This window comes from Gopherus flavomarginatus, chromosome 7 (genome assembly GCF_025201925.1).
Source record: "Gopherus flavomarginatus isolate rGopFla2 chromosome 7, rGopFla2.mat.asm, whole genome shotgun sequence".
In the NCBI taxonomy this organism is placed as follows: Eukaryota; Metazoa; Chordata; order Testudines; family Testudinidae; genus Gopherus; species Gopherus flavomarginatus.
Window position 1 is genome coordinate 52308754 of NC_066623.1, and position 26593 is coordinate 52335346.

The 26593-nt window shown below is 42.0% G+C and overlaps 1 protein-coding gene across 12 annotated transcripts in view; it reads right to left on the reverse strand.

The window, feature by feature from the left end:
• The window catches only part of PRRC2C (proline rich coiled-coil 2C), a 139634-nt gene that overhangs the window by 35603 nt on the left and 77438 nt on the right, over window positions 1-26593 (reverse strand). For 8 of the 12 annotated variants that reach the window (XM_050962951.1, XM_050962959.1, XM_050962949.1 and 5 more), the window contains exons 20-25: window positions 24317-24402; window positions 19756-19944; window positions 16874-17125; window positions 7789-7878; window positions 5819-5920; window positions 464-668 (exon numbers count right to left, since the gene is read on the reverse strand). In XM_050962951.1, the coding sequence (XP_050818908.1) occupies window positions 464-668; window positions 5819-5920; window positions 7789-7878; window positions 16874-17125; window positions 19756-19944; window positions 24317-24402 (924 nt within the window). The remainder of the gene's footprint in view (window positions 1-463; window positions 669-5818; window positions 5921-7788; window positions 7879-16873; window positions 17126-19755; window positions 19945-24316; window positions 24403-26593) is intronic. The other 4 variants (XM_050962957.1, XM_050962953.1, XM_050962956.1 and 1 more) reach the window with 3 other exon arrangements.

The window sequence follows — 26593 nt, forward strand, 5'->3', positions numbered from 1 at the left end:
AAAGAGGCCTCAGTCAGCACTACTGAAAAACAAAATCTGGAGATTTTCAGACAACTATGGGAACTGAGTAGCTGCCACAGCTACTGGTTTCCACAAGGTCAGCATCATGAAGACTACAAGGAGGGGGAGAGCAGCTATATTATACACAAAAAATTCTGTGCAGCCAGCTGAAGATGAAGGTGGGTAAGAGGAGCTTCCAGAACAGTATCTTCCAGATCTACCCTACTGGAAAAGAGAAATAAGAAAACCCCCTCTCTCGAGCTGGCTATGCAGTAAAATCATAAGGGAAATATCAGACCTCCCAATAAGAGGATTTTGATAAATTGTAGCTTGCACCAAACAGACTAGAACCCAATATTTAATCTCAAAGAAAGCGATGAGGTTGGCATGATAAAAGGGTAACACAAGTAAACTGGATAAAGGGCGTGATGCAACACATAATACGCAATCTAAAGAGTTATACCTGATAACGAAGTTGTAGGTGTAACTGATGCCACAGGAATAGGAGGCATTGATGCACTTGAGAAAGAGCTGTAAGTGCCACTACTTGGTCCACTGCTACTGCTTCCACTGTTACCTCCAGTTATGGGAGATGCCGTTGAGGTTATTGGAGAACTCTTTTCCCCCACATTTGGAGAATTCTCCCATGCTTTACGTGCAGACTCCATCTATTTAGGAAAACAAAAGGAAGTTTTTTCTTTTTTTAAAAGAGAAACAGGTTAGCTATTTAGAACATTTTATCTCTTCGGGGTTAGTCCTTCAGTTAACAATTCATTATAGTTAAAAAGGAAGTACAGGCTACCTGCGAGCCTCCTTGCTTAACATTTGATCGTTATGATTGCACAATGCGATGTGTTCATGCAAAAAAACTTATAGCCCTAAGTGGGAGCTTCCATATAGCTTCAACTGACAAAGTAATCAACCATTTTAAATTTTCAGTATCCAAGATTAAATTTGCTCACATTGACTTGTGTTCCTCCCCTCCCTACGAGGGGAGTGGGAGTAAGGGAAATATATTTTCATACACGCTTAAAATACCATAAAAATAGGTTCTAAAATAAAAACATTAAATCGCTTTAAAATTAAATGGTTTTGATAAGTCATTGGTGCAAAAAGGTAAGAAAGCGTTTCTGAGATTGGACATAGCTGATGCATGTTTCAATGAAAAATGTCACAACCACAGAAGCGCAAGTTTCTGTCTTCAGTATGATCCGTAACCACTTAAGGGAGTACAGAAAGATCATTTGTCAAAATGGCATATTTGAACATAATGTCCATTTTATTTTGTAATTTTAAACACAGGACTACACATCACCACATAAGTAGTATGTTTGTTTGGCTGCATATTTTAAAACCTTAAAGAAAATAATTTGGAGCTGAAACTGTACCAAATATAAGTGTCTCATGCCCACCACTCATGTTTGAGGAAAAAATACACACAAAAAGGTCAAATCCCATGATTACAGAAAGTAGATGTATGTAATCTTGCATAGCAACAAATATAGTCAGGGTCAAACATGCTTTTGAAGTGTTTAAAAAAAATATGTATTTCTAAGCTGTCCCACAAACTGATCTAAACAACCTAGTGGTTGACTAAAGTACCCCCTCCCCACCCTACCTCCCCCCCTAAAATCAAGATTTTAGCACTATTATAATTTAACAGCAAACCTTTGAATTCCATGCAATAATTCTATGGAGAATATTGAGTGAGTATGTTAAACTGACAAAGGGAAGGAAATTTTACTATAATTTTTCAAATTAGATATGCCACAATTTTAAATCATAATTATGGTCCATGAAGTTCTACAATGACAAGCACCCACATATTTAATGTTGAGGTTTAGCTATTGGAGACTATGGATTCCATGCTTCATTTATCAGATTACAAACTGTTGGGGGCAGGAAATATTTTCATTTGGTGCCTCGTTCAGAACCAAACTCATTCAGTGCTGAAAATGCGCAAGTCTGATCAGATTGGCCTCGTCACTTGAACTGAGATGTAGCACTTCTTACTGGACAAGTAGTCTCTGATGGCCACATCTCAATTAAAATGGAGCATGGCTGCAACTACGGAGCATGGCTGCATTTTACGGAAATTAGGTCCGCATGTCCCTAATTTAAGTTGCTATTTGTCTATACATCATAGAAAATGATGGCAAAACCAATATATTTTGTATTTAATTTTCACTGTTGAAGTGTAAAAAGGTATCAGACAGGAGGAACTATTTCAAGTTTCTTTTCCCTCCACACAAGTGCTTTTACACACTTCATAGAAAACGTGACTTAACTACTTCCCTTTTTGAGACAGATTCCTCCCACAAACACATGCACTGAGGCTGAGCCTCTTCTAATCAATATATCAGACGTGGGCCAGATTTGTCCACATCTCCGTCCACCCTCACACCAGATGAGTATTTCCCAAAACTGTAAGGAAACTATATTCTTAATAGTAAATTAAACTCCTTGAAGCATTCACATGTAGTGTTTTACATGGAGCAATCTTTGAGTTAGACTAAGACCTAGCACCTGCAGGTATGGATGAGTAACACTTTGTTCCTTGATACTTCTGAGTTCAGTGCCTGGATCTTGTGCAACCTTTCCTGTAGGTAAGCCATTGTCTCACCTACATGCTATTTTGATCGTGAGGTAGACCATCTTCATAGAGAGAGCAGGGAGAACAAGTTTGTCCCAAACCTGGTAAGAATAGATATATCTAAGACCTTGGATTCCTCAGTCAGGCTATATCACTATCATTACCTTTGCAAACACCATAGGGGAAGATGACAGACAGGTAGTTGTTTGAACTAATATTTGCAATTTCTGGAGACAAACTGAACGAATGTCTGTGACAAGAGTCTGACTAGAATATGTAAATAAGCTTTTGCCAGGTCCATTGATGTTGGAAGGTCACATGGAGTGGTTCCAGTGATAGCAGAAGCTAGAGTCGCCATCCTGAATTTTGTCTTTTATCAACTCTATTCACCCTCTGGGACTAGATTGGCCCAGACTCCACTCGACCCTTTCTCTAACTACCAGGAGCATGCAGCAGAGTCCTGGCCAGCTTCCTTCTTTAGGTTTTGTTTCCCTAGCTGTAGGATTAGGACTCCTGCAGAATGTTAAGTTTCTCATCACCTCTCAAGATCTGAGAAAGGATGAAGAGATGTGAAATTCCAGGGAATATCCATGCTACATCTCTCTCACATACCAAATGTTTTAAACATGGTTGGGAGAAAAAAGTTCTCTCAATTCTAAGACCCTGGAGAAGCAGCAAGAGCATCCAGAATGATTTTACCTTCTCTCTCTGTTTTTTTTTACTTTGTGGTTTTTCTCATCTGGGTGAGAGGGGGTGTGTTGGATAGTGGGGGCATGGAAAAGACAACGGAAAAGTCAACCCAAGGCCTCTCACCTGTTGATTCTGTTTGGGTCTTGGCCCACTCAAATGCTCCAGGGTCTCAGCATTCAGAAATCAACAAATGATTGCAGAGGAAGCAAGAGAAAACTTCCCTAAGAAAGAACAGTTTTTCTGTGAGCAAGGACAGAAAAACAGAGGCAGATTCCTTGCCAAATGACTTGGTTACCCACTTAGAATATTTAGATGCAACCCTGGAATTTAGAAGTATGTTGGCAGGGAAGTTTAAGAGGATTGTGGACTTCCCTGCCAAAGAGCCCTTGATCAGCAAAGACCTGGCTAAGTCCTAACATGGCTGACCTGTCTTTGCCAAGGTATCTCCCGGGAAATCTTGGCTGATGTGAGGGAAGCAGAGATCCCAACAAGCCTTCCACTAGGAGTATCTTTCCCTGGCAGAGTGAAGCCCAGAGAAAGGAGCAATTGTGGCAGAGTCCCCCCACTCTCCAGTTTCTTCTGAGAGGATCTCCTTGCAGATAGAATGCTATGTTCGGGGATGGAGGAACAAGAGAGGAGACTGGAGGGTTATTCCATTCCAGAAGAAAAGCCTAGAAACTCTTGTTCCTCTAAGGGAGAAGAGTTGGAAGATAATGCTCACTGCTGCCCTCAAAGCAGTTTTTAAAAGCAAGGATTACATTCAACAGGATGGGAGAATAGCAGCAATGTTCTGTTTGGGTACCAGAGATTCTGGCATGAAGATGGTAGGGGCACGGTCAAGTCCTAGAGTACCCTGAAAAAGTGTGAACTGACTTTGGTATTTGCAGGAAGAGATGCAAACCCTGAATGTTTGAGTAAAGGGCATGACACGGGGGGGGGGGGGGGGGGGAGGAGGGAGGGGAGGCTTCCCAAAATATAGACTCAAAGCACTGCAGCAGAGATTTTAGACAAAATTCCTCATCAGACCTACTGTGAAGACAGCTATCATCTATCGAGTGTTTATTAGGACAATTAAATCACCCTGGTATAGAGGTGCTCCAACAAAGTTACAGGACAAGAAAAGATACGCAAAAGGAACTCACTCTGCTCAGGTGGTGTGGAACTGTGCTCACGATGGATAATATTCCTACCTGTATCAAGTGTTTAGTTAATAAGTACTTATTTCCAGATGTTGTTCTATTAAGTTTAACATTTAAAGGTAAATTTAAAAAAGTGCTTCCAGACACCAAAAACTTAGATTATTGATAAATATTAAATTACATTTCAAATTTTAGCAGGCTAGCAGAGTTTCCCTTGCTAAATTACTCTCCCTTCTCTATCACCTCCACAAATTAAAACCACTCTTCTGACCTCACATCTTTTTTCTCTTAAAATAGACTAACATTTTTCCTGGCTGAGACACTTTAAACGTATACAAACAAAAAGAGGAGGATAATTAACAGTATCTAGGGTTGCACCACTGGGTTGTGCTGTATTGTAATGATACAGACTATGAAAACTGGAAAGAAACTTTCATCCATCACGAAACCAGTTCAGTGAGAAATTCTCACTGGGAGTTGCATGAAAATTCCTTGAAAGCCATTTAGCTATGCATCCGATCCTCTTGAGTGAGTTCTAGTTTGGACAACATTCTGCCTTCTGAAAATTAAAGGAAGTTGCAATGCTTTTACTAGTTCAGTGTATAAAAGCACTATCACATAGCTTATCTATGGCACTGGAAAGGATGGACTCGTCTAAAAATGCTGTAGCCGACGGACAGAGACCAGCTTAATAATGTTAGTGAGTTATATAGCACACAATCCAAACCGTCCCAACATCAGACTACATACATGCCATAGACCAAATGCTCTCACATACTTGCTCCACCCTGCACAATAAAGGAGCATGAAATGTCAACCACCACAAAAATAGCGAAGCACTTTTGTACTAGTTTATATGAGACAATAGCTGTTGACACAAAATAAAATAACTTACTGCCAACCTACTTTTCATTATTTACTACTCCAATCTAACTGTACCAGTCACACATCACTAATCAAAGGGAAAGAGCTAAGAAAGTCAAGTACTGCTTGCTGAAGCCAATGCACTACTCGATTTTTAAAAACCTGTACAACCATCAATCTGTAACCAGCTTGTTTTAAACAGACCTATCCACTAATACGTCAAAATATGACAGGTTTCTGTCATGAGCAGCATGCCACAATATTTACTCTTACATGTGTCTCCCTAGAATTAACTCTCCGAGTAGTGGGAGTCAAGATTGAGGCCAAGTGTTAATGCAAAATGGGGTTAAAGAGATTTATAATTTAATGCATCCCCTTTGATACACCCTTTTGTTTCAGCCATCTGTTTATATGCAAAAGCAGTTCAGAAGAGGAAACAAAGGAAGGCTCTAAAAAGGTTCACCAGCAAGTTCTCCATTATCTTATTCCCTTGCATGCAAGAATATGACCCTTAGAGGGATGTGGTACATACCTTGAGGGTGAGGTCCACGGTAGCGGGAGAAACTGGAGTTAGGCTGGAGCTCTGTTGTAGAGTCTCCCTCCTAGGGAGGGGAAGGGTGTGGGGCAAGGGCACCTGAAAGGCAGGCAACACACATCACATTCTAACTAAGTCTACTACAAAAGCCCCTTAAGAGCACATGCTCAAGCGGTGCTAACAAATTAAATTCTCTTTGAGGCTTGAGCTTTTGGCAGGGATGTTTTGACAAACTAGGATGAAAATTTGGAAGGGAAAGGTTATTTAATATATGTCTTCATGTAATACTGGTCATCTCTGAGAGTGACTTCAGGCTTATCTGTCCATGCATCAATGTTTTCTGTATAGTCAAATGTCATTTAGCTCTTTGGGGATTTAGCCCAAAAATTTATTTTTAGTTCAATGGGGTACAAAATTCTTCCACAATCAAGCCTGGCCGTATTAGGATCCAAACTCTGAGATGCAACTTCTACAAAAACAAAACACTATGTTCTTCAAACTCACAGGACCACAAAATAAGCAAAACTATACCTGGCAACTAATGCTTGCATACGGCTATTTCTAGTTTCCTAGCTCTCTTTCAATAGAGCTCTCATACAAAGGCCAAGTTTAGGAGAAAGAATGCAAATTTGACAAAATGAAATCAATTGTTGCACAAGAAAAAGCTAATGATGGATTTGCTCAAGTTCCTAAACACAAGATCTGAGAAAGTGTTGCTATAATCCTTGGTATAGTAATAGTCTCTTGCTCCTGTCTATCATCAACTCTTAGTTTAGGTACAGAGCATATGGAGCTGCCACATGAGATTAATCTCAAAATACATGTACTGAAACTATGAAACCAGACAAAAGCACGAATCTGTTGTTGCTGGGAGACCATATTTCCTATGTGTGTATCCAACTCTACCAGGCAACAAGGCAATACACCAAGATCAGCAGGACCAAGGAATTAAAGACAAAGTATCGTATTTTGCCTATGATTTGAGTCTACCACTGAAACAGCACAAAAAAAAATCACAGCATTATGAACAGAAGAGGTGCACAGGAGTAGCTACAAACACCACTGCCACAAAAATGCATTAAAGGATGTTGCTATCACTAAGTTCATTTAATAGGAATAAAGTTTATTTTAAACTATAAGCTCTCTCGGGAGAGACGTAGGAGTAGGCCCTATCACAATTCCCCCAAATCCAGTCAACTCTGAGCTAGTTATATTTGCATTGCTCAAAATAGCAGAAATCACAAGATTCAGGTTCCTACTCTTGACAGAGACTATCAAGTTCAAGATATATTTGAAGTCACTATGAGTCATACACTAATTAGTACTCTCTCTCACCATATAAGAAAAACTAATACAGACAACAAATCCACAAAGCCAGGATTGCTGGCTTTGTGAGAAGTACTTCAAGCATTACGATTGAACGCTGCTATCTACTTTAAACACTCCACTAAGCTGATTCCCTCACATTTGATAGCCACAATTAATTTCAGGATCCAGATCAAAATAATTCCTTAAAAACAAGTCTTTTGGGGACTTTCCTTAGTCTATCTTAGAGACTCCATCTCTAACTTCTAGTACAGGCCTCTTCTTTCCCTTAGTCTCACAAATGCTGTTGAGGGTAACTTCTCTGAAATTCCTCCTATCTGGAACTGTCTTCCTGAATCTTGACCCCATCTCTTTTCAAGTATCCTCTAAAAATATCTTTCCCTTACATAGGCTTCCAAATTTTTTGTTGTTTAAAAACAAAAAACACCATGTAACAAAGAACTCAGACAGGCACTAACCAAACTTAAGTTATTATTATTATTTTTTTACAGTGGAATTACACAATGAGCAGCTGGTTAACATAATGGAAACCTTATTAATAGCTAACTGAATGTAACATTCTGTGTTTTTAAAAAGGAAGACAAGAGTATAAATACATTTTCCCTGACCTAAAATGAAGAGATTCACTACAATAGACTTACATTAGTCACCAAAGTCTCCTCCATTTTTGTACTGCTAGCAGCCACATTGTTAGGATGAGAAGAAGGTGTAGTGTAGTCTGTCACAGACTCCTGTGAAGAAAAATAAGTCCATTAAAATGAACCCCCTATCTAAACTAGGTTTTCTAGTCTCAGGCTTACTCTTTTCAGACAGTGGTCTGACTATCTTTTACATAGAAGCAGTTCACCAAGCAGTATGATGATAGAATTTCATCACATCTATTAATTTATTTTCTCAGAAGGCATGTCTAGCAATTCTCACTGCTGAGTTACTTTGCACTAGAAGAATTTGTGGAAGATTTCAGCTCTGAGAGAGGCAGCATATCCCAGGAAAGCCTCGCCTTTATGTGGTCCATATGTATGTGGTCCAGATGATAAAAGTTGTATTTAAACTTCTAAAAGTTAATGGCTTTTAATATTAGGCACACGGCTATAAAACAGAAGAAAACAGTATAAAATAAGATCAGATGTTTCTTAAGTAAGCAGATGAAAGATAAGGCTCTCCAGATTAAAAAAAAAGAATGGAGGGGATGAATATGCACTTTTCTCTAAAGGGCTGAGACTTTTTTTTTTTCCAAGTGCACATACAAGAAATTTCACTGGTGGCAAGTGGCCAGTGAAAGAAATTGATCTGGAAATGGCAAGATCTTGGCACATTTTAAAAAAGGTAACTAAGAAGTCAACTCAAAGCAAAACATTAAGAATTTTTACTAGCTCATTACAGGATGGAAAACTCATTGCATTAGTTCCTGAAGCCATTAAAATTCTTGTATGAGCATTCAAAGCCAACTCTTGGGAATACAAAGACAGGTTTTATGCTCTCTTCCAAACAGCATTTCTGTCTCCAGGATTCCTTCTCTAAAGCTATACTACCATGCTTAGTGCGACTAGACAGAGTTGTAGAATTAGTCCTCGCAAAAGGATGTTGGGTCCTGTGTGGAACCAAAAGGAGGACCAAATTGCCATTTCTAAGTCTGCTAATTACTATGCAAGACTAACTTTTGAAAAACACTTCCTGAGTTCAGAAATATTGGGAAAAAGTATAAAGATGCTCCTTGGCCCAATACTAGTGGAGAGACAGTCAACTATTGTTCCTGGATCCCTTTTGGAAAGTACTTTTCATGATTTTTCCATGGATGATTTCCCTCTTGGATTTTTCTGCACTGGAAAGTGATTTCATGGAATAGATGAGGATGAAAGTTCCAGTCTTCCTTATCCAGGATCATTCTGCTGCGCTCACCTGCCCTCCTATTTAGGTTTCCCTGCACTAAGATCCAAGGTTCACTTTTAACTGAACTAGCTGCCGCCTGTGATTGCCAGGATACTGTACATACATCCCCCTTTGTTCAATAAATTCATTATGCTCAATAATCATCAAGTGATAACTTCCTGCAGGAATATTTCCAGGGAATAAGCTAGGTATGTTGCTTGATATTGATCTGAAATTCCTGCTCTGTGTTCTCTGTATTGATACTGGCTTCCAATGAAGTCTCTCCATTGAGTTAGTATCCACTGCCACCACTCCCTGCTAGGGTTGGTGAAGAGAAATAACTTGAATAATATGGTTTAGTTCTTGTCCTCTCTGGTTGCCAAATACATACATACTTCTGACCACACTCTTACAAGTATGATCTCAGGATGTAGATCACTGGAGTGGTCACTTGTGAAACCTGATCCGAAGATCCTAGCACAGATCCTAGCACAGTGGTTCTCAAACTGGGCATCGGGATCCCTCGGGGGTCACAAGGTTATTATATGGGGGGGTCATGAGCTGTCAGCCTCCACCCCAAACCCTGCTTCGCATCCAGAATTTATAATGGTGTTAAATATATAAAAAAGTGTTTTTAATTTATAACGGGCGGGGGGAGGGGAGAGCGGTCGCTCTCAGAGGCTTGCTATTTGAAAGGGGTCACCAGTACAAAAGTTTGAGAACTGCTGTCCCAGCAGCCTGAACAGAGCAATGTTCCAGCAGGCATTGTAAAGTTAGATGCTTTACATGTCAAAACCAAAGTAACTTCTAAAAGGTGCAAAGAGCCTGCACCAGGCTTCTCGTTATCTTCATTCTTACAGGGCTCAACATTGTTTGGGACAAGACTGAAACGAGTTCACTTTCACTAGCAACGTTGCTGTATTTGCCACTTACTAAATTATAGGTTTTTATGACGATAAGAGGCCTGATTCTTCATATTATGCCAGTGTAGTTACACTGATCTAGTAACAGTGGAGGATCAAGCCCACTCCCTACCTATGAAAACAGGTGTATACCCACTGCATTTCTCAAGGCTGAGTCACTACCAAGATATTGATTAAACCCCCAAGAAGTCATCAGCACAACCAAAGGAAGGATGTCTTGACAAGACTTGACAAACTTCATCAGGAACGGTGCGAATCAGAATGCGAAGGTACACAGTCACTAAATCAATGAATATCTAACTGCCAGGGAGATGGCAGACAGAACCGACAGTAGATGCTTCACATTTAAACCTCTTCCTCGTGAAGCTGCTGAAGCATTTAAAATCTAGGATTTCTATCAACCTACCATTCTTTGAGACTATAAATAAAATTGTACATTTGGTTGAATTTTACAATCAAATATATTTAAATAACCCAACAGAAGTTAAGTGCCTTCAGGATGTTGGCCTAGAATACCAATCATGTGTCTTAACTACAAGAAAATCCACAAACTGTCTGTGTAGGCAACACCCTTCTTGTTGGAAGAATTTTTTTACTGAACTAAAAATTAAAAGGTTGCTAAAAACGCAAGGTGGGTGAAGTAAAATATTTTATTAGACCAATTTGTGTTGGTGAAAGAGACAAGCTTTCAAGCTACACAGAGCTCTTCAGGTTTGTGAAAGGTACTCAGTGTTATAGATAAATATAAAGTGGAACAGATAGATGGTTTAGCATAAGTAGCTAACATATTGTAAGAGACAATTTAAGGTGAAGTGGCCAGTTAACACCTCAGCTGTCAGGACAAAATGTGGAGGTTATGGGGCTGGAATGCTGTAATGAGCCATAAATCCAGTGTCTTTATTAAAACCATGATTTTGAATGTCTGACAAAGTTATGAATTTAAAGCTTCCAAGGTTGTCTTTTGAAGGTGTTATGCAGGCTCCCTTTGAGGAAGAAGACAGAGATGCAGTGACAGCTGGAGCCGGAATATGAAATAACATCGGCTGTGAAACTGACAAGAATGTCAGTTTCACTGCTGGTAGGCTGGGGTCCTGGAGATGGGAGGCTAGCAGTGCTAAGAATCCTGGTTGCAGATGTGGCTCTCAGGGCTGCTGCTGCAGTGTGGAGACCCTGGCAGCTCCCAGAATCCTGACTCCAGTTGGGCACTTGCAGACTGGCTACTGTGTTGCAGGGAACCTGTCAGCCTATACTCCAGCTGTGAGCCCTGCGCTGGGCTGACAGTTTGGGTTGTCAGCCTCATGTCAAGGGGGCTCCAGCTGTGAGCCCTGTATGCGGCTGTCAGCCCAGGATGGTGGGGCTCCAGCTGTCAGTGCAACATAATGCCCCACTTCAGTCAGGGGAAGCCCTCCAGGTGAGGACATGCACAAATGACAGAAGCAGCACAGGCCTTGGTTACACTTGCTAATTAGAGCGCATTAAAGCAGCCCTAAACACCCTAACTCACGACTCATCCACACTGGCAAGGCACTTAGAGCGCTTGGACTCTGCAGCTGGAGTGCTCCTGATAATCCACCTCCACAAGAAGCATAACTCTTGCGGTGCTTCAGCTGAAATGCCCCAGCATCAGTGTTGCATTACTGCACTTTGATCAGCCTCTGGAAACGTCCCATAATTCTTGCAAGTCAAGTGGCTGCACTGCGTATATGGCCTTGCAAAGCTCCATTTCTGATTGCCAGAATGCTTATCTGCTCTGGGATAAAGTAACCATTAGCGTGGAATGTTGCTGCTGAGTATGTGTGAGAGAGAGGCAGCAGGGAGGAGGGTCTGCTGTTGTCTGAACTTACAAGACAGCATGGTGACATGCTCTCAGCTCCCTAAAAACCCACTCTCCCCCCCACATATACATAACACACTCCCTGGCCACGTCCAGACTAGGGTATTAAAATCGATTTTAGATACGCAACTTCAGCTACGTGAATAACGTAGCTGAAGTCGAATTTCTAAAATCGAGGTACTCACCCGTCTGGACGGCGCGGCATCGATGTCCGCGGCTCTCCGTGTCGATTCCGGAACTCCGTTCGGGTTGATGGAGTTCCGGAATCGATGTAAGCGCGCTCGGGGATCGATACATCGCGTCCAGACTAGACGCGATATATCGATCCCCGAGCAATCGATTTTAACCCGCCGATGCCACGGGTTAGTCTGGACGTGGGCCCTGTCACACTCCACCCCACCCCTCCCCATTTGAAAAGCACGTTGCAGCCACTTGCATGCTGGGATAGCTACCACAATGCACTGCTCTCTGTTGCACTGCAAGAGCTGCTAATGTGGCCACGCCAGTGCGCATGAATCTGACAGTGTTGACACACCGCAGTGCTTTTCCTAATGTGCTCTCCGAGGGCTGGTTTAACTCACAGCGCTCTACATCTGCAAGTGTAGCCATGCTCATAGTGTGGATGTGAAACACAGCTTTAGTTACTGCAGATGGCTGTACCTGGACTTAAGTCAATTTAATTTTGTAGTGCAGCCAAGCTCTAACCCACTAACTCCACTTTTTTCCTGCAGAGGTGTTAACTGGCCACTTCACCTTAAATGGTCTCTTATAATGTGTTAACTATTTACACTAAATCTGTTCCACCTTTTGTTTAGGTATGATTAAGGCTACATTTATGTCACAGAACCCTTCCAGAGAACTCCCTGACATTCTCTGCTTCATCCCCAGGGGTTGTGGGTCTCTGGAACGGGCAGCCAGTGGGGCCCTGGCAGGGTTCCAGTGACAGGCGACAGCAGCGACAAGCAGCCCCCTGCAAGGTTCCAGCCACGGGTGACAAGACTCCTGAGGGGGCCCTCCTCAGGGTTCCAGCAATGGGTGACAGCCTCGTGGGGGAGAGGGGAAATGCCTTGTGTGAGCGGCTGGGGGTGTCCCATTTTCTCTTTGGGATACATTGTCACCTTGCAGCTTCCAGCTGCCAAGAGCAGAGGGAGAACCCCACAGCTCCCAGCTACTACAGTGGCAGCAGCCGAAACCATGGAGCCACAGCAGCAAGAGTAACAGACAGATCATGGCTTCTATGAATTTTTGTTTATTGCCCGTGACTTTCACGAAAAATAACCATGACAAAATCTTAGCCTTACCTACGATGACACAGGAGTACCTTCTCCAGATCTGAAGAAGCTGCAGCTCAGAAACTTGTGTCTTTCACCAACAAAAGTTGGTCCAATAAAATATAACATCTCACCTATTTTGTGTCTCTAATATCCTGCGACCAACATGGCTACAACACTAAGAACAAAGTTTAAAGGTTGTCTTTTTGAGACTAAAAAAATACTTCCTCTCAGCGCTACATGATTGTCTTAGCCTTTTGTAGTGCAAGGATGTTATTTATCTTTATTAATGTCATACTGAAGAAACCAATAATTTCCATTTATCTAAATAAAATTCCAAAGCAATATCACAAGAAAAAATGAGAAGTATATGTGTAAGACTTTGTTTAACTTGTATGGGCAACCAGAGGCTGAAACAGTGGGGCCAACTTTCCCAGTTACCCTAAATTGCCAAAAAGAAGGAGAATATTGTACAAAGCTGAGATTAATCTAGAAGCCGAGAGACAGAGAGAGGAGCTGGTGCTGAGAAGAGAACTTGCTGTGAAGGAAAAGGCTGGTTTAAAGCTAAATTATGTATTACCTGAAAAGAAGTTTGATTTGTTTCTGGCTTGAGGTGAGTGTCCAAGCCAAGGAGGTTGTTAAATGCTCATCCATTTCAGACTGCAAATTAAGCCATTTCCCAGCCCCATTGGGACATTTTAACTTCTTTTAAAGAGCCAACTTCCATTAACTACAAGTCAGTACCAGGTAGATTCCATTACTTTCAAAACTGGTAGGACCGATTTTGTTGACTGTACCTATGAATTGCACGATGTGGTATACATATTTTAATTGATTTCTGGGGGAGGTGGAGAGGCCAGTGTGGTTTATTTGTTTAGATTTAGAAGACAGCTAGTGGTGTCTCACCATAGAAATATAAAACTTTTGAAACAAATGAGATGCAGCAGCAACTCCAAAAAACATGTCTCTCTTCTCATATTATATAGATCATCATCATGCTGACGTTCTATATTTATAATGTAAAGAACATGACTGAACAACATGGGTGCTCTCGTTATGGAGCTTTTTTGAATGGGTGAAGCACTCTGCTCTGGTTCTGGGAGTAGCAGACAAGGTATCCTTGACTGTTGCAACCTGACAGATGGAAAACTCAAGAGCCCCTTATGTGAGCAGTTGACTTTAAACACAAAAAACCCTGCTCACTGTGTTTAGCTTAAAAATTTTTAAATCACTTGTTAGAAAATTATTTACTTTTAATGCTATCTAAAATTAATACAACATAGAGGAAAAATTTCCCCTATTTTTAATTTGGCTTTACTTTGTGCATTTTAGAGAACTGTATAGCCATCATCTGTTTTTCCTTGTACAGTCAGTTTCACTTTGACTGGGTCCTCCCCAAGGAATAAGAGGAGAAAAACATTTTAAAAAGACACAAAAATGTGGCTGGAAAACAAAAGCTGGCAGAGGAACTTAGGGACAGGCATGAGACCAAAACTACTTTAAAAACTAGATTTGAAGTTGATGGCACCACCACCTCAAAGGTGGTCTGCAAAGATTTGTGTTTTGCTTTGGTAATGTTTAAAAAAAGCCTGAAAGTTTCTCTTCTAAATACAGTTTTCCTGCTTGGTTTTATACACAAAATTTAAGATTTGTCTACCTGTTTTTCATGGAGGAATCTATGAAGAACATGATTATGACATCACAATAATGAGTGAAATTTGAACAACTGAGAGGGCAAGGAATATTTAGGTTAACTGTTGAAAACACTTTTGTTAACACCTATTTAACTCAAACTGCTGGGAGAAAAGATCTGAGAGAACATTTCAGCTAAGGGCTGGCATAGCTCGCATTTCAGCACTCTGGTCCTTTAAGCTTTCCTGGAGACACCAGACTTGATACTCCTGATAGTTTCACCTTACATTTTAAAAAAAACTTAATACAAACCCACCCTTTCAGGCCTTCTTTATACTTAATAAAGGAGCCAAAATATCACAAAAGCCAATTTCTCCCTTTGTGGGTTGCCTGTAACTTCTTGGGATTAGGGAGAGGACAAGAGGATGTCAATGTACACTGGTAGTGCTACTATTCAGGGCCTTGCTTTTGGATAGCCAGCTGAGGCACCTTTCCCATTCTGAATGCTTCCTGGGAAGAGTCAGGCAAAGATGATTATGTTCTCCTTACCCCGATAGGCCTCAATGGGATGATCTGGTCCTAGAACACGGGGTTACAAAAAACCCATTGGGTTCTGACAATAAAGGAACTAGGTTCAAGCCAGGATGTACAAGTAAGATGCAGTCATGGTCTCCCCGGCAAGTCACCAATAATACCACTTCAGGCCCTCAGAAGTTACGCTTCTCATCTTACCAGTTTTTGGTGGGCTCAAGCCATTTAAGTCTGCTGGTTCAGGGAAGCCAACACACAGATACAGACAAGATTAAAAACTGCAGCACTGACAATTTACTCAAACTCGCCAACACACTTTAAAACAAAAACTTTACACTCCTAGCAACAGGAAAAACAACATTCAAAATTTATTAGGCTAGAACAGAGATTTCAGAGACAACCTCTTCTCCATGGCAGAGGTTATGTACCATCCCTCATGTCTCTCAAGGGTGAAACCTTTCCAAGGATGTGCAGCCTCCAATAACTGCTCTGCAGATTGCTTCCAGTTCACTGGGGAGCATGTGGCTACTCAGCTTGAAGGATTAAAAAAAGTTGAAAGCATATCTGTAAGTTGTTTTGGCTAACTTACAACTATTTAAACAACATTCTTGGTGTCAATAGTATCTCAGATTCCTCAATATATCAAGTATAATGTCAATGCTAGCAACAGAGTAATACTTCCTGCTCAAGACTATCTGCAGGCAACTGAGACAGAACATTACAAACTGGAAGTCCTGAGTTATTAAATTGTCTTGCCAGTGGGTGGTATGCGTCCACCTGCTACTGAAACAACCACTAGTTCCTATTTAAAATGTCCACTTATTCCTCCTCCCTCCATTTTGTGCTGTCAATACAGCATAGCTAAGGATCAGGGCTGAAAGCAAGCAAAGTGTTATTACAAAAGGTCTACATAAAATCAGAGAGCAATCTGCAGAGAACGTACAGTGACGTTTAAGTATCTTCACCACATTCCACAGAGGGAATTAGGTAAAATTTTCAAAAGCACTGAAGTTTCATTGAAACTCAATAGGATTTGGACATCTAAATTCTTTAAGTGCTTTTGAAAATGTTTCCATCCTAAAGCTTATCTTGAAGCTTGATGCATGCTGCTTTCTTTGCTGTGGTACGCAAACTTGCAAACTGATTCTCCCTCCAACATTTTGCTACAGTTCTCTGATGATGGTTGACCATATCGCTCTAGCACAACTTGGATAAACTTCAGATCAGGCACTGAGTGTAACGCTTCTGCCTACTCTAACCTCTTTGGTGCTATTTCCCACAGACCAGAACCTAGGGCTCCAGGCACAGACTTCTTTTCTATTACTTAGTGAGCACTTGTAATCACTGGTGAGGCGGTGTAAACAGTTTAGAACACTTCAACCCGAGTCACATACAGGGCATATAATCCACAGCAGTGCTTCATTTTAAATATTACTTCCTGAGAACAACTACAGGCAAATGGTCTAACTTTTCAACTCCAGTGTTTTGTAAGTTCTTCTATATAATATCTGAATGATTTCATCAGCAGGCAACTAAATGTCATAGCTGAATTCAGACATTAACTGACCAGTGGGCCATGGGTAATTGGTTACAGTTAATCAAATGTTCTCTCTTTTACATACACTGTTTATTAATGTTCAAGAAGTGTGCCACTTTTTTGTCTTACCTTTGTATTTGTTCCAAACTCTGGAGAAGAGACAGAGATCATTGTTCCTATTTCAGTACTCAGTTCATTTGCAGCTTTGGTTTCTTTTGTCAAAACAGGGTCTGGACTTCTGACAGCGGTGGGATTGGGCTTCTCCTGTCCCTCGGGCTCTCCCTGCTGGGCATCCTTCACCTTTCTGTTCTTTAGCGAACGCTCTTTCCCAATAGGACCAGGTTTATATTCTTTGTTTTCTACTGGACTCAAGTCTGGAAGCTAAATTAGTGTTTTAACTTGTCAGTGTTGGCTTTTTTTTTTTTTTTTTTTTTTAAAAACAAGGAAGTTGTAACAAAATCTTTATATGTTCAAGAGAGTAAGAGTCAAAACATTTTGTTGACATCTACCAAGACTCAAATGTCTGCGACTGTTCCTTGAGGGTGTAAACAGTAGGTTTGGGTCTTTTTGTTTTTGCTTTTTTTTAAAATTAAAGAAAGGGTAGTTTAGTTAGACATGTTAACCGGCACCAGACGAGTACCTGAAACATGTCAACTGAAAGGACTAATTACCAGCAGGAAGCCAAAGATTTAGGCTGAAGAGCTCCCATGAGTGCTATATTAAATGGCATGGGATTAAACAGTCAGTCTAAAGATTAAAAGTGACATGCAAAGAAGAAAAAATTACACTAGTGAACTTTAAAATATATTGTCTAAAGACAGCCCAACTTTTTTTTTCTAGTAATGTTTAACAAGACTTTTTTAGCCTTACTAATATCAGGAATATCAAGTCTTCTGTTTTTGCTGGAGCACTAGAAAAATGGGCGGAGGGTTCTCAGTCCTCGGTGTATGGATATTTGCCGGAGCTTTCCTCCACAGTGTTTGCACTAAAAAGCTTTTAAACACAAACACAAATTTGCAAGGGTTTCCCTGTCTTCTTTTGTAGCAGTGGTGGCTGCGATGGTATATGGCTATATTATCAATGGTTTTAAATGTAAATTTGATTTCTCTATAACTGTGTTATACAGAGAGAGTGTTGGTCTGTGGCCACAAAAGAAGAATAAGTTTAATACCATGCTATGACACTCAGAAGCCACTCCCTTCTTAATAGATGGTGACACCAGCAGAGGGTGGGCTACAGGAGGCAGTTCAGCGCCTACTACTGTGGGGCAGCAGGAGCAGCATAATGTCTCTTTAAAGCTAGTGGACTAGGGTAGGCAGGGCAGCCCTCAAAATCCTACTACATTAACGGAGGCTAAGGGTGGGCAGGGTAGAGACTGGTAGTTTCTCCCTCACCACAAGTACTTCATGGCAAGGAATGAGGACGTTAATTTCTCCAGAGACAGGTAAAGGAGACCCTTCTTTACATGTCTGCCTGCGGGGAGGCCCCTAAATGGAGACAAAGACAACTCTTACCCACAGCGTTTGCACTTGTAGGGCTCAAAAGTTGTTGAGAAAGGAGGGGGAAAACGTGCTGGCTACAGTGGCCACTTATGTCCCTCACCCTTCCTCGCCTCTCTCATTCCATCCCCGAGCACAGTACATTGCAGTATAGTTAAAGCAGTACAACCTTCTAGTTCAGAGAAGTCCTAAACATTTGAGCCTTAACTATAAAATTTGGGTTTAGTTTTACTGAAAATCTCTTCCCCCAATCAATAGCTTACTTCATTCTCTTGTCTTATGAGGTTATAGTCCTACCAGCAAAAACAAAGTAGATAAGACCCGATATTTGTAACGTAGAAATAAGCAGAAAAAAAAAAAGACGGTCTACCTATATAATCTGTATACGTTATAAAGTAACAAAATGGCATTTTTTACCTTTGCAGATCACCTTTACGTAAATCCAATATAAGTGATTTGACATACATACAATATACACACTTTATTAATACAAGACTGAGTTCAGTTATATTTTATAAGGTTGTTGATTACCAATGTATTTTCATCAAGTCAATTACATGAACCTTTAGTCTGAGTAGTGCTCTGCTGTTATTAACTTTAAATTATGCAAATATCACTGGATTACAGGCTACCTGGTCAGTGTAACAGTTATCAAAACTATGCTGGCTCTTTAACGAGTAGATGAACTCTAATGACCTTCAATTTTCTTAGTTATGATGAGGTAAGTAATCAATTTGTCCTCAGGAAAAAAACTAAGGGGTTCCCAGTAGACAAATGTACTGGGACCACTGCTGGGACTTAGACAACAGGAAGAGGACCTGGGAACTCAGGGCTAGGGTCAGTACCTTAACTACCAACTTATTCCAAAAAGCTGGAGAGGGCTACCTTGGTGTGAGAAGATGGTGTTCTTCCCCTTTTCCCCAACTCTTCCTGTCCCTCTATTTCCTACAAGGCTGTGTATTTCATTGTGAGGAAGAGAGGTCAAGACCAATTTGGTTAGCAGATCAATCCAGTCTGTCCTATACCGCAGGAGTTTTCTCCTCCATCCCCTCTAAACTGCTAAAATTCCTGCGGGGATGAGCACTTTGGCATACAACAAGGAAAGGAGGATCAGTTAGGGGCTCTAAACATGACAGTATAAATAATATAATGTATATACACAATTTTTAAAGGAAAACCAAGACTGGCCATTTATTGATACATTCATTGTTATGAAAAAGTGACTTTAGAGACATCATCCCCACTTTAAAGAAGTAGGTTTGGATGTTCTGAAGGAGGCTTAGATTGCCCAGACAGCATATATTTGCACTTTAATCTTTTTACATGGCTGATTTGGTAACTGTGTAAGCTGATACATGGCATATCTGACTAACACAGTGGGAAAGGAGGTCTGTCTTATTTGGACTGTACCTGTAACAGTTCCTTTAATTTCTTTCAAGCCCCAGTTTTGGTATTTTTCCTAGGAGCCCACTATAAAGGCTTCTACTGTTAACTAAAGATCTTCTTCCTTACCTTTTGTGCTTTGATGGGTCCTGCCCGAGGCTGCTTCTGTCTTTGCTCTTTTGGTTCAGGTATTTTGTCAGTGGGCTTCTCTGAAAGCACAGGGCCAACTTCACTGTCACTACCACTAGAAGCTGGGGCTCCAAATTGAATCGTTTCTATTCCAAGTTCGACTCCACTTTCCTGTCCAGACTTTGTTCCCTAGTTAAAGTAACAACAAACATTAAAACTTCCAACAAATTCTCAACCAGAATGTTGCCTTAAAATAGGTTTTTACCTTGATTTTAATGTAGTTACATATTTAAGCGTACAAAAGTCAGATAATGGAAGATAAGCACATGAAAGGCTGGGTTAAAATTTGATGTAACCCACATGGTCCTTATTTTTTAAAAAATATTTTTAGTTATTACTTGAGAATGTAATACCAGGGCCAAATGTAAAAATAGCAGGTTGAAGCTGGTTTGAGGCAATGTCTAGGTTTCTTCTAAGAAATATTTGTTCAGCTACTTGAATTTAATACTAAACAAGCATACTCCCTTTTGTTAAAACTTTAATTCTCTTAGTATGTTGCTGGCAATAGGGAAAGTTGTAATGACAAACATTTTAGAGAAATTACATTTTTTTTTTCAATTTTCAAATACTTGTCTTGTTGCAAAATGCATTTACTTTTTTTAATTACACAATTAACTAATTTAGTATATTAGTTTCTGTTTAAGAAGCTTTACAGATCACCTATGATGTACAGAAAGTAATCACCCTTCATGAATGCATGCGTCACAACAGAAAAGTTTTTATGGTACAGAATACCAGTGAGAGATGTGCAAGCTTTTCCTGAACCTGCTCTATTAAAATGCATGCGTCTGACAAAGTGGCTATTCACCATGAAAGCTTATGCTCCAATACACCTGTTAGTCTATAAGGTGACACAGGCAGGAGTGGCACCAGGGTTTCTGGCGCCCTAGGCAGAATTCGGGGGGTGGCATTTTGTGCGCTCCCCACGGGGCGCGCAGAAGCTTCCGGTTCCGCTCCCATTGCGACACCGAAGAAGGACCCTCCGCCGAAATGCTGCAGGCGACAGCGGCAGTCATTGAGCGGCTCAATTGCCTGCCGCTGTTTTCCACGGCACATCAGCAGAAGGTCCTTCTTCGGCAGCTCGATGGGAGCGGAACTCGAAGCTCCCGTGCACCCCATGGGGAGCGCACAAAATGCCGCCCCCCGAATCCTGGCACCCTAGGCGACTGCCTAGGGTCATCTAATGGAAGCGCCGGCCCTGGTCACAGGACTCTTTGTTGCTTTCTATTAAAAGGGATACTGTTGGTTTTAAAAAGTCTGATGTATGCATATTTTTGCCAACCACCTAAGATTACTGGAACAGATTTGATTAAATAAATTGAAGAGCTTCTTGCGTTCAAAAGTATCTTGTGTGTATATTCACTTTCTGCTTTTTCTGAGTGTCTCTCTGTCAATAGGAGAAAGAAAAAACATTTAAAAATAGGAGAATGTGGTTGAAAACCCATTAAAATTGGATGGAGAACAGGGGGCATGTACTGCACCTGAAACTACTTTCAACTGTTTTGAAACTGACTGTGTCTCTCTAAAACCAAGTTAATACTTAATACAAAAAGTCAGCAAAAAGATTTAGAGAAGAGTTGTCTCATCTGCTAGTGCTGTTAAGGTCAGTCTAATTGCAGACTTACTGTTTTATATTGTGACAGTTATCTTGGACAAGCATCTAGAGAAGTACAGGAAAGGTAGATATGCTTCCTGGAAATTGCAGATCTATTGTCCCTTTTTTGGGAATACAAAAATATGGCTTATGACAATTTCAAGGGAATGTGTATATTATCTTGCTGACTATGAGCCACAGACAAGTACGTATAGAGCAGCTAAACTATTTTTAAGTGTTTTAACTCAAATTTTTTCCTGAAAAATCACAACTATATTTCTTCAATTAGAATCATAGAATATCAGGGTTGGAAGGGACCTCAGGAGGTCATCTAGTTCAACCCCCTGCTCAAAGCAGGACCAACTCCCAACTAAATCATCCCAGCCAGGGCTTTGTCAAGCCTGACCTTAAAAACTCTAAAGGAAGGAGATTCCACCACCTCCCTAGGTAACCCATTCCAGTGCTTCACCACCCTCCCAGTGAAAAAGTTTTTCCTAATATCCAACCTAAACCTCCCCCACTGCAACTTGAGACCATTACTCCTTGTTGTGTCATCAGGTACCACTGAGAATAGTCTAGATCCATGCTCTTTGGAACCCCCTTTCAGGTAGCTGAAAGCAGCTATCAAATCCCCCCTCATCCTTCTCTTCTGCAGACTAAACAATGCCAGTTCCCTCAGCCTCTCCTCATAAGTCATGTGCTCCTTAATCATTTTGGTTTTTCTCCACTGGACTCTTTCCAATTTTTCCACATCATTCTTGTAGTGTGGGGCCCAAAATTGGACACAGTACTCCAGATGAGGCCTCACCAATATCGAATAGGGGGGAAATGATCACATCCCTTGATCTGCTGGCAATGTCTCTATTTATATAGGCCAAAATGCCATTAGTCTTCTTGGAAACAAGCGAACACTGTTGACTCATATCCAGCTTCTCGTCCACTGTAACCCCTAGGTCCTTTTCTGCAGAACTGCTTCCTAGCCATTCAGTCCCTAGTCTGTAACAGTGAATGGGATTCTTATGTCCTAAGTGCAGGACTCTGCATTTGTCCTTGTTGAATTTCATCAGGTTTCTTTTGGCCCAGTCCTCTAATTTGTCTAGGTGCCTCTGTATCCTGTGTTTTGTATCCAATTGCTAAGTTACAACTGGTAAATCTGAGGCTGTTTAACAAATTCTAGTCAAGCTAACTACATTAGTTTGAGTTGAATCTTAAAGCATTTGCTAAACTAGTACTCCATAATCAAAACTAACAAGTTAGCTGCTGCAAGTTTATTGGTTTAAGTTTTAGAATTCTAAACTATGAAGTTTACAAGTTTTTCTAATTACTAACACTGTCTCAATAAGAATTTTTGCTCTAACTGCTCTCACTAAGAAATTAGATAATGCCCTGGTCAACACTGGGGGTGGGTGGATTGATCTAAGTTACGCGACTTCAGCTATGTGAATAATGTAGTTAAAGTCGACGTACTTAGAGCGACACCACGATGAGTTGAGTCGACTGCTGCTCCCCCCTACCCTGTCGACTTTGCCTGCACCTCTTGCGGTGCTGGAGTACAGGAGTCAACAGGAGAGCACTCGGGGGTTGATTTATCGTGTCTAGAACAGACACGATAAATCAACCCCCGCCGGATCGATTGCTGCCTGCCGATCCTGCGGGTAGTGTAGACACACCCAATCTCAGTAGCAGGCACTATCTATATTATTCAATAATTACATCCAGCTAAAGAAAAATAATGCAGTTTGAAAACACTGGGTAATTGTGACAATCCCCTTGGCAAAGGATCCCCCGGTTCTTTGCAAACAACTCTTCTTAGACCCGATAACATTGCTTACAAGGTATTTGTTCATAAAGGGTAACGTATCAGGCCTCTGTTGAAAGCTTGCAACTTACTGATGTTCATAATCATGAAATGGTATGTGTACTGATAATATCGGAGGAATAATGTAACTATACTGAAATTTATGCCCTTATGGTCTTAAGGTTAAAAGGAGTCACCTTGGAGTGATGTTACTTAGCAACGGCTTATTCATGCACGATTGGATTACCACACCTCCAAACTTAGCCAGTGATGTAATGCAAGGCTCAATGATCTAATATTGCCCCATCATAGAACAGTCAATAGAAAACCATCACAGGCAACTGCAAACAATCAAAACCAGTTGGAGGTGAAAAGGCAACGTTATAACAGACCGTGGATTGCCCTGCCTATGAATAAAGACAAAAGACTGTTTCAGTATAAGAGTGGGGAGAAGCATTCGGGATCCATTCACTGAGGAGACATCTTGTAGAATGGTGATATTTTTCATGGAAGATTGGCTCTTGGAAGTCAGCCAGCTCTACAGACAGATGGAACTTTGGGAGAGAAGGGGATCTATTTTATTAAATAGGAAAGTGTAGGTCCCAGTTCTTGTTTTATGATTTTTTTTTGTATTGTAACCATTTGTTTCCACCACTGACTTATTTCTAGTGGAATCGCTATTATTTCTTAAATAAATCTTTTGTTTCATTATAAGTGTTCTGTACAGTGCTCTCTGCAGTGATTTAAGTAAAACTGGTAACTGGAGTACAGAGGAATTCTGTGGGTAACTGCTTTCAGGGTCTGGATATCACATGGGAGCACTTCAAGGGAACTTGGAGACTAGGGTGCACCTGCTGTTAATCTGCAAAGAAAGGACAGGGCTGGCATAGCTGAGAGAAGAGGAGAGGGCGGCTAGTGGTAGGGAACTAAACACCCAGTTACTACAAGAAAGACACACTCATTCTGGAGGCAGGGAGCAACGAGGTGACTCCCAATCCTGGGTACTTTGAGAACTGTCATAATAATCTTATTTAATTTGTCCCACCACCTACAAAATACAAATTGAGTTATCTTTAGATGTTCTTGATTGTTTTTAGTTTTATCCTTACCTCTGGAGATGCAGCTGATCCAAATGATGTCAAAGGCTTATTCCATGCACTGACTGAAGGGGGTTGTGGTGGACTAATGGGTCCCACTAAAAGTCCAGAGAATATAGTGGAGTCAAAACCACAATTAATCCATGGTTATTTAGATTCATAAGTACACAACTGAATGGACAATGAAAGTACAGCTACTTGATTTCAGAGCGTGTTTGATTCCAGAAAAGACGGTTACTCACCTTTGTAACTGTTGTTCTTCAAGATGTGTTGCTCATATCCATTCCAGTTAGGTGTGCGCGCCGCGCGTGCACGTTCGTCGGAAACTTTTTACCCTAGCAACTCCAGTGGGCCGGCAGGTCGCCCCCTAGAGTGGAGCCGCCATGGCGCCTGATATATACCCCTGCCGGCCCACCCGCTCCTCAGTTCCTTCTTGCCGGCTACTCCGACAGTGGGGAAGGAGGACGGGTGTGGAATGGATATGAGCAACACATCTCGAAGAACAACAGTTACAAAGGTGAGTAACTGTCTTTTCTTCTTCGAGTGATTGCTCATATCCATTCCAGTTAGGTGAATCCCAAGCCATACCTAGGCGGTGGGGTAGGAGTGAGAAGTAGCGGCATGGAGCACTGCAGATCCGAAGGCCGCGTCCTCTCTGGACTGCTGGACCAGGGCGTAGTGAGAAGCAAAGGTGTGGACCGATGACCAGGTCGCTGCCCGACAGATTTCCTGGATGGGCACACGGGCGAGGAAAGCCAGCGACGACGCCTGCGCCCTGGTAGAGTGCGCAGTCACACGGCCCGTAGGAACGTGAGCCAAGTCATAGCAGGTCCTGATACAGGACGTTACCCACGAGGATAACCTCTGCGAGGAAATGGGAATCCCCTTAATGCTGTCCGCTACTGCCACGAAAAGCTGGGGGGATTTGCGGAACGGTTTGGTCCTCTCCACATAAAACGCGAGAGCCCGACGGACATCAAGCGAGTGGAGTTGTTGCTCCCTGCGTGAAGAATGAGGCTTTGGGAAAAAAACTGGGAGGAAGATCTCCTGGTTGACGTGAAAGGCTGAGACCACCTTGGGGAGAAAAGCAGGGTGCGGTCTCAGCTGCACCTTATCTTTATGGAAGACCGTATACAGGGGATCTACCGTGAGAGCCTCGTGACATAGGGGAGAGGATCTGGTGCCGCCCTGCTTGTTGATATAGTACATGGTCGTCGTGTTGTCAGTAAATACCGCGACACAAACGACCTCGAAGCTGGTGACAGAACGTTTGACAAGCAAGGCGGACCGCTCCCAACTCCCGCATGTTGATGTGTAGCTCCACCTCCTGCGGGGACCACAGGCCCTGTGTCCTCAGGGTTCCCAGGTGGGCCCCCAGGCCGAGATCTGAGGCGTCCGTCATTAGGGACACCGAGGGCTGGGATGGGTGGAATGGGAGCCCCGCACACACGACGGACTGGTCTAGCCACCAACTGAGGAAATCCAACACCCCCTGGGAGATTATGATAAGCGTGTCTAGTGACTGCCTTGCCGGCCGGCCATGTGCAATGAGCCAAGACTGGAGGGGCCTCATGCGGAGCCGTGCATACCCTGTCACAAACATGCAGGCCGCCATATGGCCTAACAGGGTTAGGCATGTCCATATCGATGTCAGGGGGGCTGCCAGCAAGCGCTGAACGATCGCTGACAACGACTGGAACCTGGGCAACGGTAGAAGGGCCCTGGCCAAGGTGGAGTCCAGGACGGCCCCAATGAACTCCACCCTCTGCGAGGGGAGCAGAGTGGACTTGTCCACGTTGATCATGAGGCCCAAGGTAGCAAACAGGCCAGTGATCCTGCGGCCGTGGACCTGCAGCTCTGACGTGCCCCGAATTAGTCAATCGTCGAGGTAAGGGAACACGTGAATGCGACTGTGCCAAAGATGTGCCACAACGACAGCCATGCATTTTGTGAATACCCTCAGAGCCGTAGAGAGGCCAAACGGGAGGACCGCGAATTGGTAGTGATGGCAGTCGACCACGAACCGAAGGAAACGTCTGTGGTGTGGCCATATGGCAATATGAAAATAAGCGTCCTGCATGTCGAGGGCGGCATACCAGTCTCCAGGATCCAGGGATGGGATAATGGTCCCCAGGGATACCATGCGGAACTTCAACTTCACTAGATATTTGTTGAGCTCTCGCAGGTCGAGGATAGGTCTGAGGCCTCCCTTGGCCTTGGGGATCAGAAAGTAGCGGGAATAAAACCCCTTGCCCCACTCGTTCTCCGGAACCGCCTCTATAGCTCCTT